Source organism: Tachysurus fulvidraco, chromosome 13 (assembly GCF_022655615.1).
Source record: "Tachysurus fulvidraco isolate hzauxx_2018 chromosome 13, HZAU_PFXX_2.0, whole genome shotgun sequence".
In the NCBI taxonomy this organism is placed as follows: Eukaryota; Metazoa; Chordata; class Actinopteri; order Siluriformes; family Bagridae; genus Tachysurus; species Tachysurus fulvidraco.
In genome coordinates this window covers 6,442,150-6,456,847 of record NC_062530.1, presented here as the reverse complement: position 1 = coordinate 6,456,847, position 14,698 = coordinate 6,442,150, and the positions used below count along the sequence as shown (strand labels likewise).

General features: G+C 43.4%; 1 protein-coding gene across 2 annotated transcripts; it reads right to left on the bottom strand.

Moving 5' to 3' along the window:
* Window positions 1-3,145: 3,145 nt before the first annotated feature.
* znf296 (zinc finger protein 296) lies at window positions 3,146-14,373 on the bottom strand. 2 transcript variants are annotated; one of them, XM_027136416.2, is made up of 4 exons: window positions 14,112-14,373; window positions 13,928-13,951; window positions 10,485-10,802; window positions 3,146-6,297 (listed from the first exon to the last, which is right to left on the bottom strand). In XM_027136416.2, exons 1-4 carry the CDS (start codon window positions 14,161-14,163, stop codon window positions 4,742-4,744), a joined length of 1,950 nt encoding a protein of 649 aa, XP_026992217.1. In that variant the 5' UTR covers window positions 14,164-14,373; the 3' UTR covers window positions 3,146-4,741. The 2 variants fall into 2 exon arrangements, with proteins under 2 accessions (XP_026992217.1, XP_026992290.1); XM_027136489.2 differs by lacking the exon at window positions 13,928-13,951 and having other exon boundaries at window positions 14,112-14,372.
* Between the last annotated feature and the right edge of the window lie 325 nt (window positions 14,374-14,698).

Sequence of the window (14,698 nt, the reverse complement as noted above, 5' to 3'; positions counted from 1 at the left end):
ATCTTATACATGGTACATGGTAATCTTATAACAGGATAGACTAGATAAATTTGACTTTTATTTAAATTTCAATTTAAATATCAAATATTTGCGCTTGATGTCAATTATGGCAATGTGGTTGTATAATGCCTTTATAGAAGAATTTCATTTTAATTTGTGGACCTAGAAAAAAAAGTGTTTTGACCTCCTGTTTCAGGAAAATATGCTTTTATCCTAAGATTGAGATCTTTTTTTTTTTGTTTTGTTTAGAAAACCAGGCTAAAGAGCCTTGGGTTATTTAAACATAACTGCCTTTCAGACATTCTCTTGACATTCAGACGACAACAGTGTGTCTGAGTGTGACCTGTACACCTGCGGAGGCCTCACCCACCGGATCAAACAAAGGCCTGTGGACTATGTAGTCACTCGAAGGCATGTTGCTCAAAGTCCACACAACACACACACACACACACACACACACACACCTGCAGTTTAGTCAGGTAAGCTCAGGGCAGAGAGGAGCGGCCTTCAGATTAGTCAAAGTGGGATGAGTGCTGGCCAGTTTCAGCTCTGCAGAGCTTGCTGCCTTTGTGACGGTGTTGAGATGTGGGGCAGCTGAGACAAAGGGCACCTGGGATGATGTGGAAGCCCCACCAGGGGCTATCTCCATTCTCACATTCTCACATTACATTATGTAATTAGGTCTGTGTGGTCACCAAATGGTGTTGTATGAACTGTGTGGCTTTCAACGAACTGTGTGTGTGTGTGTGTGTGTGTGTGTGTGTGTGTTTCTGTGGAGTTGGAGGGTGTTGATGGGGAAGCAGGGGTGGTGCAGGTCCCAGGATGCTCACCTGTAATTCTCCCTCCCCTAAAGAGAGCCAGTGAAAGGAATTTGGCTAAACTGGAGGGGTATAAATGACACGGTTTGGTGCTTGCCCAACGCCTCCCCCTCTGTAGTTCTTCTGACGCAGTGATAATTGGGCATCGGGGTGAGAGCTACATATGGTCCCTGCTACTCAGCCTCCCCCAGTCCATGCTGAAAGCTCATTAAAAAGCCTGCTTGTTAATGAGCTATAGGGATCATAGAGCAGCACTATCATTAGATGGAGAATGGGGTGGGGTGGGGGTTTTGGTTTGAAGATGCTGTCGTGTTGGTTTTGTCCCATTACAAAGGAGACGGCCATTATTGTAACTCGCACCAGCACCCTGTCCAGAACCTTCTCTTCCATAATCCTGGGATTCTGGTTTAGTCTCACCACAGTGACCTCACAGCTTGACCTATAAATGAATAATGACCCTTTCTGTGTTTGCATCTTATTCTATCCTCTGAACACATAAAAGTTCAGTTAGATTGTTTTTACCAGACAACTGCATGTCAATATCTCTTTTTCTCTCAATGACCATTTGGTGGCTATACCTACCATATAGGTCACTTCGTAGCACCTCCCTACTCTATCCATCAGAGGAACAGGACCACAACAGGACCAACGATGTCAATACTTGTGTTTTTTATTTTTGTGGTGTGTCATTCTCAGCAGACGTGTGTATGTATAGTGTGTACGTGTATCCTATGCAGCAGCACTGTTGGTATTTAAAGCCCTTGCTGGGTTGGGGAACAGTCCACCAACCATAAACCAGCGATGTCATGGTTGCAAACTGACACAGATGAAGCCCTAATGGACAATTAAGACACCCTGTGAATGGTCTGTCTGATAAAGTGGCCAGTATGAACCAGATGGGTGCACTGATGGAACTCCTGAGGTCCTGCACAAGCGGACAAATCCTACATTCACTATTGATTCCATAGATGAATTAAAAGCTCCATTGTGTGCCGTTTTACTTACCCAGAAAATCTAAAAGGTGCTAGCTACAGTAACATAACGTAATAACATACAGCATGGAGAGATAGCTAATGAGTTATAATACAGACTAAAGGAAAGGAACAAATATATGATAATTATCCTCTTCTATTAAGCTTCTAATGAAGCACATCATGTGTACCTTCAACATAAAGTCAACAGATCTTTGGCAAATGTTCTTTGGCTCCATCCAAGTTGGAATATTTTTGCCCTGAATGCCAAGTGTTACATAAACAGGTCATGACACAAGTGATCAGAACCTCAGAACCTGTATCCAAAGATAACCTTTATTCGACCGGAACACACAGAGAAAGAAACAGCTTCAGGACATGTCGGTGAACATCCTTGAATGGTCTAGACATATCTTGACCTTAACCCAGCTGAATATTTCTCGAAAGACCAGAAGGTTCTACGTACAAAGAGGACAAAGAATATCCATGAATCCAGGTGTGCCAGGCTCATAGCATCAGACTCAAAATTACCGTAATAACTGTAATTAGGTGGTTTAACAATGTTTTGAGAAAAGGGCTTGAATTATTATTATTTTTTTTTAAAGATTTATGAAAAAAAAAATGAATGTAATCCTGTAAAGAAGGTAAACACACTATGGATGCGTGTACAGTACCTTCACCTACAGCTGCCGAAGTGCTTTGCTTTCACAGCCGACGAAGGACTTTTGTCTGAAATATCTTCTTTCTTTGGAAACACTGTGTAATGCGCAGAACTTATACCACGTACTGACAAGGGTGTTTAAAGTCTTTGCTATGGCTCTGTAGCTTTTTCCACTAGTGTTTCAACAATGTCTAAATATGTTAATCCCTATCAGTTTTTTTTATTTTATTATTTTTTTCCTGCTACTGACTACATGTACACAGTTTAAACACAAAATCTCAAGACATTATGAGTAGATCTGAAATGGACATGTGCACCGGAAGCATACTAAAACCCTAAATCTAATGTGTCTGAATACTTCTCTCCGCTCACGGTGTATGTATCTGTGACCAGTACATACTCCGATGTTCCTACAGTTCTGAGAGCCATGACGTAGGCATATCTAATAAACCGGCTACTGAGTGTAATAACAGTTAAGTATATCGGTGGCAAAGTGTGCTTATTGGAACCCACGCAAATACAGGTGTAGCCTTTCTGAATGACCTTTGAGTCTGAGCACAATTCAAAGGAAGTAAGCTGGAAGAAGAGCAGCTCTCCAGTCCAAACATGGATGAATTCTTGATGTATTCTCAAAACAAGTAGCGGCAGGTTCCATTCCATTGCAAACACACACACACACACACACACGGGCCGACAACTTTGCATCATTCTTTTTAATATTCACCTGCACGGGGACAGAATAACAAAAAAAACAAAGCATGTGCTTCCCATGGAACGCTAGTTGAAAATATTACACATACATAACAGATATAAGTAAAAAAATCAATAGCCATAAAGCAAACGAGAAAGTGGATCATCGTTAGGAAGAGTGAAGCGCTCTATGTACAGTGTGTCGTTCCCTGAAGTGGTGGACACTGTCGTGCCCAACAGCCTTTCACATTTGTCTATATTCAAATAGTCAGAACTGTATTTTTGTGTTAAAGAAAAAAAACAGTTCCCTGACAGATGACAGATAGATAATTATAGAAAATAAACTAATAAACATTTTCAGCATACAAACAATAAGACATGTTTCAACCCATATGTATATTCACACACACACACACACACACACACACACACACACACACACACACACACGCAAGTGCTCACACAGCAGGTTCTCCAGGCAACAGGTCAGTGCTGTTCCCCACCCAGTCATTCCTCTGAAGCAAGCTTTTTTTTATTTGTGCACTCACACAACATGCAGCACCCAAGAAAAGACACAGGGCAAAAGAAAAGCTTAACAGTTCATGGCATGCAATTGAACAAACATAATCTGTAAACAGAACATTAATCTGTAAACAGCAATACAGACCATATAGCGTACAGCAACCCGTTTCTTTTGAATTATAAAATTAAGCTTTATGCATAGAAGAGCAGCTAGAGGTTTAGAGACAAATAGGTTACAATGCACAGAATGTGTAAGCGCTGACTTCAGATACATTTACAGAAAGATCCCGAAGACATTGCCATGCATGTTTGCGATTAGGAACACAGAAATCGGTTTTATGATTGTTGATGCCCATTGCCACATACCCAAACTGTGCTAATTATAAACAATATCCCAAAATTAATTTCCAGTGTTCAGGACACGGATTAAACTTCCAAGTCTAAAAGGATTTCAAGCTGAAACAAAAACTAACAAACAAACAAAAAAAATAAAAATAAAAATGGCAGTATAATTCACCCAAAAATGTTGGGGAAAGAGAGCATTACAAAAAAATGTTACTTTCCACATCAGTATGACTTTAAAATTAAAACGGAGTGCGTATTTTCTCCTAGCAAACCGAGCTCTTTACAAATAACCGACCACTAAGAATCTTATAACAAAAACTAATAAGAATCGTATACAGACTATCTTGATCTTTCTTGGTCATCGTTGCTCTAGGCTGATTCTCCCGTTTTCTTCTGAGGCTGAAAGACATAATGCGGTCTCAGTAGTCCTGGACAGACTAGACAATCACAAGTCAAATCACTCACCGTAATGAGTGCAAAATGTTTCAAATATACCAAGTCCCGAATCCTTACAGGAATGGTCACAGCTGTCTACATGTAGGCACTTGACTGTAATCTGATCTAGGATAGCTGGTCAACTACATGCCCCAGAATGTGGCTCCTATTAACAAATATTTGAGTTTTGGTGCCCCAGTTATTAAGGGAGTTGTTGACCAGGGGCTGGGTAGAGTCAGATTCAAGCATCTGGTGTGCTGGCTATGGTCAGTATGAACCCCAGAAGGATTCCTCAATGTTCAGGCAGTGCTTGGAGGGCTTACTTTATGACTGCCATCTTCAACAGAGGGTGAGGGAGCACCATCGGTGCTGACCATCATCTCGGATTCCTCTTCTTTGAGAATTTTGGACAACTCCACAGCCTCTTTGACGGTTTGGACTGGGGTATCGGAGTGCCCGATAGTGGGATCATCTTCCATTTTTATGGCATGGTTGGTATATCCAAGAGGTGGGCTTAAAGAGTGCGTGTTCTGGCTGAAAGCTCCAACCGTGGCATGGCTGATACCGTGTGTCTTCTTTAAGTGCTTCTCCAGTGTAGCGTAAACAGTAAAAGGCACAGAGCAGAGCTGGCACTGGAACGGGGCTCGAGAGCCACGGCTACCATGGGTTTTCATGTGGCGTGTCAGCTTGCTACTTTGGGCACAAGCATAACTGCACAAACCGCATCGGTAAGGCCGTTCGCCCGTGTGGCTCCTGCGATGCACTGTCAAGTTGCTGCTGTTACGGAACCGTTTACCGCAGAATTCACATGCCTCTTCTTTCTTTTTGCGACCGGCAGACTGGCGCCTCTCTGTGTCCTGCTGCCAATCTTGCACGACGTTCACGCATTCCACTTCTGCCTCCACCTCACCCTCTCTCTCGTTGTCGCGCTCAGGCCTCTTGGGAGTACAGTTTCCGCTGGCGATGCCACTCTCGCCAGTCTCTCCGCTGTCTAGCGAACCCTCTGATGGGCTGCCATAGGGTGAAGGATGCTGCGGCTCCACCTGCACCTCCTCATCTACCTCTGCTTGAAGCTGATAGTACCTTTGTAAACTGCGGTTCGTACCACCCGGCTGGGATGCCAACAGGATTAACCCTGTGCCTGCAGGGTCACCTTCCTGATGCAGACTATCCCCATATCCTTGCTGAGAAAACCTGCTTGGGACTTTCCCGTCCTCGTTTGCAGTCGCGGCAGCGAGATGTGGCAGTCTTAGTGAGCTTTCTGACACTTTAAATGAACTTTCTGGAGCTTTTCGATGACTTCTCATGTGTCGAGCTAGCTCTCCACTTTGGGCAAAGGACAGCTGGCACACAGCACAATGATAAGGCTTCTCAGTGGCATGTGTGCGCCGATGAGCCGAAAGGCTGCGCAAGGACTGGAAATTCTGGCCACAGACCTCACAGGAGAAGGCGCCTAGCAATGGAGGGGTCGAGTGAGGAAATGGAGTAGCTGCTGGTGGAGATGGAGATGGCGAGGGCACGACTCCTCCATTCCCAACGCTCACCTCTGCCAGCCGCTGCAGACACAGCGAGAAGTTCAGGCTCTGAAGATCGCGTCGTCCTGACAAGGGGACATGGCTCTGGGGCTGATGGGAGCGGGGCAAGCGTTTAACACCAGTGGACGTGTGGAACGCGGAGGCCAGTGTGGCACCCAGATGGCGTGGATCCATCATGGCTGCTGCTTTGGTCTTTTGTGGGTGACTGGTCTCAACTTGGTAGAGACTCAGGGAGTGTGTGTGCTGGGCGTGCTGGAGGAGAGCCCATGCACTAGGCAACACACACTCACACACCAGGCAGGTAAAACTGGATGGCTCATCTGCAACAGAAATTACACAGAGATTATTTGAATAGAGTTGGTTTTAAGGTCAGCCTACACATCAGTCCAAAAATAAATATCTGCAGAGATATTTGCCATGTTCTTTTATGGAACAAGGACCTTTTTTGCTTTGGACATGTGTTATTGCGTCATAACAACCAAGAGCTAAACAAATTTCAACCGCCAAATGCAGACCATACAAGACCCCTTAACCAAAGGAGACAGTTATGGTGTGTGGGCATGGGGTCATTTTTTATTTGTATTTGAACCACCCATAATCCCTTTGGGGAAGAAAAGAAAAAAAAAAAAAAAGACTAGTTTAGATTTATCTTTTCGTCGTTTGTCTTTCTCTATTTAGTTGTCCCGACTTCGAGTTCTAAGAACTTTAAATTATCCAAAGCACAAATTCAAATTTACACTGAGCTCTGGCATACAGGTAAAATGAAATAAAATGAAAATGCAAAACAGGGGCCACCAGAACAGGCATGGCTAGTCCAGTAAGAAAATGACATCCCTTTCTGCCTAAGGTCATGAGCGAGAATGTATTGTGATAATGCACGAGACAGTTTGCAGCATGAAAATGACAGGACGTCAGAAGAAGCCGCCCATAGCTCGCAGATTGTAATGTCATTTCGTTTGAGCAGGGCAGAAACAGGTTTAACGGCAAACGTGAAAAGTAGGGCAGGCTACAGCCGGAGTCATAAGAACTAAAATGGTATGTATGTTTGTGACAGCAAGTCTTTATTTATAAAAAGAGAGAGAGAGAGAGAGAGACAGTGGAAAGCTAAATCAGGTGCAAAGTTCTGTTTCTGTAGGTTGTAGACAGAGGCAAAGAGGACAAACTTAGGCAAAACGTCGGTAACCTTGCCCGGGTCAAGGTTGCTAGGTGTGCCCGTAGGAGAGTGTGACAAGGACAAAGACTGAAGCTGCCAGAAAAAGGAGGTCGAAGGATATCTTCAAATATATGGTGAGCTTTGTCTCTTTTTCCTGAGAGCCACTCACCAATTAAGCAGCAAATTGCTAATTAGCGGAACGAGGCGAAACGAAGGCTTTATGCAAATGAACCCTGAGTCAGCCTGCTTGATAAATGGGGCCTCTGCATAAATCAAAATGGGGAAGAGGATCTCAAAAATTGAAGGGAAAAAAAAATAATGCATTTAATTTTTTTTTTTTTTGGCTGCCAAAGGGCTCAGGGCTGAATGGTATAAGCCCCTTTCATGTCTCCTCGAGTCAAAATCCTTCTGTATTTTATTGGGAGGGGGGTTGAGGGGTGAGAAGATTATGAAGTGTCTCTGCCTCTGCCCTCTGTCTAAGACTCGAGGCCTAGAGAGGAGAGAGCTTAGAGGAGAAGACATGCCTTTGAGCCTTGGGGAGGGAGGTTAAAAGGAACGGTGGAAAAAAAGTAAAAGAAAAATATAAGTTTGACTTAAGAACAAAGAGAGAAAGCCCTACATGCCATTAAGCAACCTAGAAAAAAACATCACTTCAACGAGTGCACCTTGAAACCCTCCGTGTGAGTCCCCTTCTGCCTCCAAATCTCTCCCTTGGGTGGAGGAGACAGGGGAGGGGTGCAAAAAAGGGTTGGGGGGGCTTTTGTCTCGAGGTCCTGGAGTGAAATACAATACCCAACCCGTGTGTCTCTCTCTCTCTCTCTCTCTCCTTCACTCTTTTTGTAAGGATTCCCATTTGGCCCAGGGTAGCACTTGCATATTAAGCAGAAGCAATAACTGCTAATTAAAAATGCAGATTGGCTGGGAGCTCTAACGAGCAGCAGGCGAAATCTTCTCTCCCTCGGGAATGGAGGAAGAAAAGAAAAGGTGGGAGAGTGAGTGTGTATGAGAGAAAGAGAGAGAGAGAGAGCGCAGGAAAGAATAATGAGAGCACGAGAATGAGGGAGAATAGAGAAGATAGGGTATCAATGTATTGTCTGAATGATCCATAACATGGCACTGGCTACTTTAACAGCTGCACACACACACACACACACACACACACACACACACACACACACAGAGATACAGACAGACAGAGACACACACAGACCCCCCCCAGACACAGCCACACAGACAGAAACAGAGACAGACACACAGACAGAAACAGAGACACAGACACACAGACAGAAACAGAGACACAGACACAGACACACACACACACACACACACACGGAACTGTTGTGGGGTAACTGAATTTTCAGTGGATGAGTCAGAGTGAAAGAACAGATTTATAACTACTGTCCCTCACTCATCCACTCGCACACACTATCTCCGAGAGCCATTTACTTCATCGTAATAACAGACAGAATTTCAGAAGTTAGTCCTGCCTCGACACCTGTGCTTAGTAACATACTGTCACATGCGTGAAAGAAGAGGGACTCAACCCTGTGTTACACAGAGACACAGAAACATGGACAGACAGAAGCAGAGCCGTCTGTCCCTTGAGTTCCTCACAAAGGAAGGAAGTGCAAACATGTGCACGTCGGTGTGCATGTGTGTGTGCACTGTAGATAATGATCAGTCATAACCACCGAGTCCCTCGGCGAACACTTGTCACCTTTAATAAACTGCCACGTTAGCTTAGCTTAGCAGGGAACGGTAGCAGCGGATCTCGATTTGGTTTGCTGCAGCCGAGGTGCAAGTGAAGTCACAGGAAGTCACAGTTTACTAGGCGGACAAGTAAAGAGCAACAGTTGCACCTGAGCAGACTAGTGACCCCAACAGATTACTGTCGAACCACATACACAAATAATCTAAATGCTCTGATTTTCTTTTCTTAGTAAGCTTTGAGCAACGCAGCTGAGTAAGTGCCCTGGCTGACAGAAATGTATTAATGGTTAGAGATGAAATGTTCATTACACACGTCATGATAGTTTAAAAAAAAGAAAGAAAGAAGGGAACATCAGCAAACAAGGCACTGCGAAAAAGGCTGCAGAAATGTTTGAACTTTACTTAATCCTCATTGGACAGCATGACTCAAGCCTAGCAAAAGAAGCTCTCGTGCTGGAAGGCACAAAACAAGTTGGCCAACATCTGGGTTTGCAGAGTGATGAAGAATATGCAAATTCAGACACGTCAGTTGTTCTCGGATTGACTGATTATTACTCTGGTCGGTTAAGGTTGCTAAAAGTTTGTGTTACATCAGATGCCGTTGAACAACCTGGACGTGTCTAGTGTCTTAAGTTTACTTTTTTCCATTTTGCCCAAGAGCTTTGAGCCTGATGCAAAAAAAAAAAAAAGAAAAAAGAAAAAAAAGAAAATTTGCAAGCAGTCCATCACATGGACAAACACACATTCGCACCTTGGGGCAACTAAATGTAGCTAATCCACATAATGGCATGTTTCTGAGACTGGTGGAAACCTGAGAAAAGCCACACAGACAGTAATGTCACACAGCCTTGTAGTTTTTAACACGTTATGACCTACAATAAAGTAAAAAAATGAAAAAAACATAGTTTTTAGCTTTGGTAAAATCTGATATCATTCCACCTTCCGCAGGTAAACCAGGAAGCTGATGAATTTGTTCCTCTCTGAACGTAATTTTAAATATATGAACTTTTTGATCCCTCCTAGTGTACAGTAGCGTTTAGTTACTTAAGACTAGTGTAATCCACATTGTATTAAAAGCAAGAATATAACGATTTGGGCATGGATATATAGACATCCAACATTTGGGATAGACAGGGTGCCATTAATTATTATTTGAATTAGCCATTTAACTGAAGTGTAAAACTTAAATAAATAAAATGTGCACACCCAAAATGCTTTGGCTAAAACTAAGGGGAAAAAAATATTTTCTTGTTGACACTAAAACACTTCTTTAGGTGCTGAAGAGTCTGAATGGGAGCTCTGTGCGTGTTTGTGTGTTTGTACACTACTATGGGACTTGGGCTGTTGCATGGCCTGGCTGCTCTCTGTTTACCTGGACATTTCACCTGAGAGACCGAGCCAAGGAGATGCTCAGGTGTGCACCTCTTTCCTCTTACCCCCAGGGTGTGTACAAATGCGTGTGTGTTTATGCAAGACAGTGTGTAACCCTACTGCCTTTCCCTTCCATACAATTAGTGTCAGCGTCTCTAACTCACAGAGGCCTCAGCGCTGCAGCAACGGTGACCTAATGAGACGGACTGGGGGCATGTTCGTTAAACGGGAGGACAATAAAAAGACTGACATTAATTAACACCAAGACCTCACCTGCTTGGTTAAGCTCCGCCTTCACACCTGGTTCTTTCTCCCAACGCCTGCCTGTTGTCCTCTTCAGCTCCACGTAGTCTGTCTTCATCTGCACGCCTGGGCCATGTCGGAATGCATGATTGGCTGGAGATTGAGGCGTGTGGTCCACCGGGCCAGCCCTAGTGTGGTTACATCCTCCCTGCTTGTGCTGGATGAAGGTAAGTATGTGTGCCAGAGGGAAGGCCAGACCACACTGACCGCATGTCAGTAGATCGCTGCATTCATCCACGTGATCAGGAGAGCTGGGTGAGCTAGGAGTCACGATGGGCTCTGGGGCATCTGAAGGACAGGTCACAAGCACAAGTATAGTCATGAAGAATTTTTTTCTCCCTTATCCTACACACCACCCAACAGAATATGATACTACATTTCTAGACAGGAACTGCACGCTTGTGTTTCTTAGGCCATTCAACTTACCCCCTACTTCCCTTGGCACCGTTACCTACAATCATCATGACTCACAAATAGGTGCATCTGTTAACAGGACAAAACAGCTGCACTAATTCAAAGGTTAAGAACTGGCTACGATCCGTGTGTCTTTCTATTGGTCTAATCTCTCAGATAATACAATACTGATAATTAACAGTAAATACTTATTACTCTCTTACTCATAAGGAAATGAAACGCAAATGTTTTTCCACTGTGCGTTTTTCTTTCACACTTTTACATTTTCACTTTTACACAGACTGCCCGTCAAGTGGCTCTGTGCTGTCTATGCAGATTTATCAGAAATGCTTCAAAGTGCCTGCCCTGAATAGACTTCTAGGCTGTTTGTAGTCTGTCTGTCAAACAAAACAGATGAGAAAGAGGAACTAGTTACAGGTAAAGACACACCTTCGTACACTACTTCTAGCTAAACGCATGGGTGAAAATGCAAAACTTCAGAAACATGAGCTATTACCAGATTTAGTGTTGCTGCAGTTTAGATGAGCACTGAACAAGTAGAAAGAAGTGAAGTAAACTGGTGGTTGAAACAAATCTACAGTATGCTTATGACCAGTTGGCTGATGTAGTACTGAGCAGCAAAACTCCCAGAAAACTGCACTGTGACTCATGATGTTGACATCACCTACAGCCCTACAGGTGAATTGCCACAGTGGTGTAAAAACATTTCTGTAGTAACTCACGTGACCCGTGACGTGCCTCGTAAGCCACAGACATGAAAGTGCTTTCTCCCTACCGCTTCCAAAACAAGTTTGTAAAAAAGCATAAAAACAGGCTTATTTCTAGTAAAGGAGGTGTGGCTTCTATGACTGTCAGGCTGAATAAAAGAGGCATGGCTTTGATGGCTTTTGGTGACAGTAATGGAGGCATGGCTATTGTCAGGCCTGTCAGTCCATATAAATGAGGCGTGGCTTCTATGGCCATCAGTCCCGACACATGTGGTGTGGCTTCAATTAAGAGTGTGCTGTTTGCACAATACTGTATCATGTGCTTATTGTATCAGTATCAAAACAGCTCTATGTTGATCATAGCAAATTGCTTGCTGCTCTGAATGCATTGATCGAGGTACAAAACTCAATAGAACGGGGCATAGAAGCCTTTATTATTGCCACATATACACATTACAGCACAGGGGAATTCTTTTCTTCACATACCCCAACTAAAGAGGTTGGGGTCAGAGTGCAGACTGAACATGGTCAAGTGATCTTTGACAATATTAACTATAGAATAGATAAATAAAGTCCTTAAGAACTTTCAACAAAGAGCTACTCTCTCCCTCACATCACAGTCACATGTATACCCCTGAAGCTCAGAATGACCTGCTTAACCGTTTTTAGCCTAAACCATCGTTCAAATAGCTCTTAACTTGTATGTTTGTGTCAGGCTGTCTAGTCAAGTGTTACTTTCGCTTCTCTACAGGCCCATGAAGCGTGCTTATCTGACACCCTCATTCGGACACTGTCTGGTCAGCAGATGCTGGCCACTTCCTGTGTCTCCGCCACTCAGCCTGCTTTCAGACAGGAAACACTCTCGCTCAGCTACTGCACACAGCGACGACACTTACCAACCGCTTCAGCACGTTGACACTCTACACATAGCACACACTCAAGTCACCTTTTGCATGTTCTCACAAGCTCTGCGTTTCCTAAGGTGGCTTTTGTGCTCACGCTACACAGGAACACGGTTAGTTTGTTAAAAGAGCAAAAGTGTTAGCAGAACTAAGTAGGGTTCACTGTGTGACACTGTAATTACGTCTACACTGACAAACCAGCGATTGGATACAGTTACAGTAGTTGGTGAGCTGATACATGCTCTACAACTTTGTTGATGATGAGCAAGAATTCTAACTGAAACACAGTTAATAAACAAACCTCAGCTCAGCTCATTTTATGTTGCGACTTGCTGTGACTACAGTCAATATACTGTTTACACTAAACTTTTAAAAATGACTGTCTTTGCAGTAAGCGGAACATCTCTAATCTCTGTGCTTGATGGAGGATGGTTCTTGCAGGTAACACTTAAGAGGTTCTGTCCCTAGCAGCCCTGGACATGGTGCCCCTGCCTGGTGCCCGCTGCAGGCACAGACAGCATCGTGGATGGGCAGGACCGCACTCGTGGTTACCCAGAAATGTCACCTTTCCTGTTTCTGATGCTGCTGCTTTTGCGCACAAGGCGCGGCTGCACCGTCCTGCGGTCAGGTAAAGGCGCGCAAAGTTGCCAGATTGACCTTGATTCCTCATTGGACCCATTTTTCCACGCACTAGATAGTTGAACGTGTACATTGGGTACAAATAAACAAGCTACAGTGTTGTTTTGTAGGCTGGGTTCGCTTTTATTATTTAAGTCAAGGTCTGAAAACACAGATTGGCCGGTTCAATCTGGCAACCATCTCCATTATCACTTGTATTAATTTGTCCGGAATTTTTTTTTTATTATTATTATATTAAAAAAAATTAGGTCAACCTTGTTCAGATCTAACACTGTGACTGGGCATTTTATCTCGACACAGCCATGTCTGAATTAAAGCGTTTATTTATTTATTTGTTTGTTTGTTTGTTTATACATATAAAAAACGCATCACCGTCTCCACAAAACTCCAAAAATAAAATCTAATTAAATGTAATAACACTTGAATGAACTACTACAGAGAGAAAAAGGGGGAAATAAAGAAAGATGCAATAAGGAAGTAAAGTGGCGTGTTGGGTCTCCACACTGGACAAAAACTGACCAAGGTACAGAGTCAATATTATCCAGCACAATCATCCGAAATAACCAGCTATTAAAGAAGACAAGTTTTATTTCAACAATTCTGTTCTAAAACAGTGACCTGGTTAGTTTTGTCAGCTGGAGTCTTGTCGAGTTTCTGACACTTGTCAGGTCATAAATCATAAGACATCACTCTTGAACACAGGGTTCAGCACTAACACAGGAATCAGTGAATTATGGTGTGTAGACTTTACCTGATCTGTTTCCACTGCTGGTGTCTTGGGTAGAAAAACCGCAGAGCAGCTCGGTGTAGTTACAAAAAATAATGTCAACTGTGCCACATTACATGTTTACAGTTGTAGTGTACAGAGTTTTTTTTACAGCGTACACGTGTCTAACGTGCGGTTTGAGACGTGGATAAAAGTTTTCCAAGCTTACCTTCAATCACGCTCAGGTGTTGCGGTCGGCTTCCAAGTTTGCGCCTGGACATTATGAGCTTTTTACGCACAAAGCTCCACGGCTTTCAGTCGGGGTTAATTACCTATAGGATGTCCCGAATCACTGAACAATACCGGCTTAAACGGGGTCATAAAACAAATACAGAAAACAAACAAGCCAACACAGGATTTATCTCCGCCGGCTGTGGTCACGGTCTCAGGCTTCTACCCGTCAGTGTTCAAGTTCAGGCAGCTAGTCGCCCAAAGAAGGAGGCGGGGCGACCAATTATCATACACCACGCCCAATCGCACGTAACCACGCCCAATTATAAATTAACCACGCCCATTTATATATACTTCTAACTTTTTTTCCATATCCACAATTAAATCAGAATACGGGATGTTGGGAGTAACTGATGCGTAACGTTTTGGGTTATGAGTTTTATTGTTCTTGTTATAACTCTAGGCAATTATAAGTCAGAAGTGATTTAATAAGCTAACTGAACAAGTTTTAAACACACTAAATTAAAGACCTTCTGTGGTCTTTTGTCTCATCTCCCCTTTTAAAGATGCAAATGGTTTAGTCTG

Bases quoted from the DNA above. Each gene is read 5' to 3' on its own strand.
- znf296 (XM_027136416.2), bottom strand. From the start codon at position 14,163: ATGTCCAGGCGCAAACTTGGAAGCCGACCGCAACACCTGAGCGTGATT. The intron at 13,952-14,111 runs GTAAGCTTGGAA...TTTCTACCCAAG, and splicing joins ACACCTGAGCGTGATTGAAG to ACACCAGCAGTGGAAACAGA. The intron at 10,803-13,927 runs GTAAAGTCTACA...CCTGTCCTTCAG, and splicing joins CAGCAGTGGAAACAGATCAG to ATGCCCCAGAGCCCATCGTG.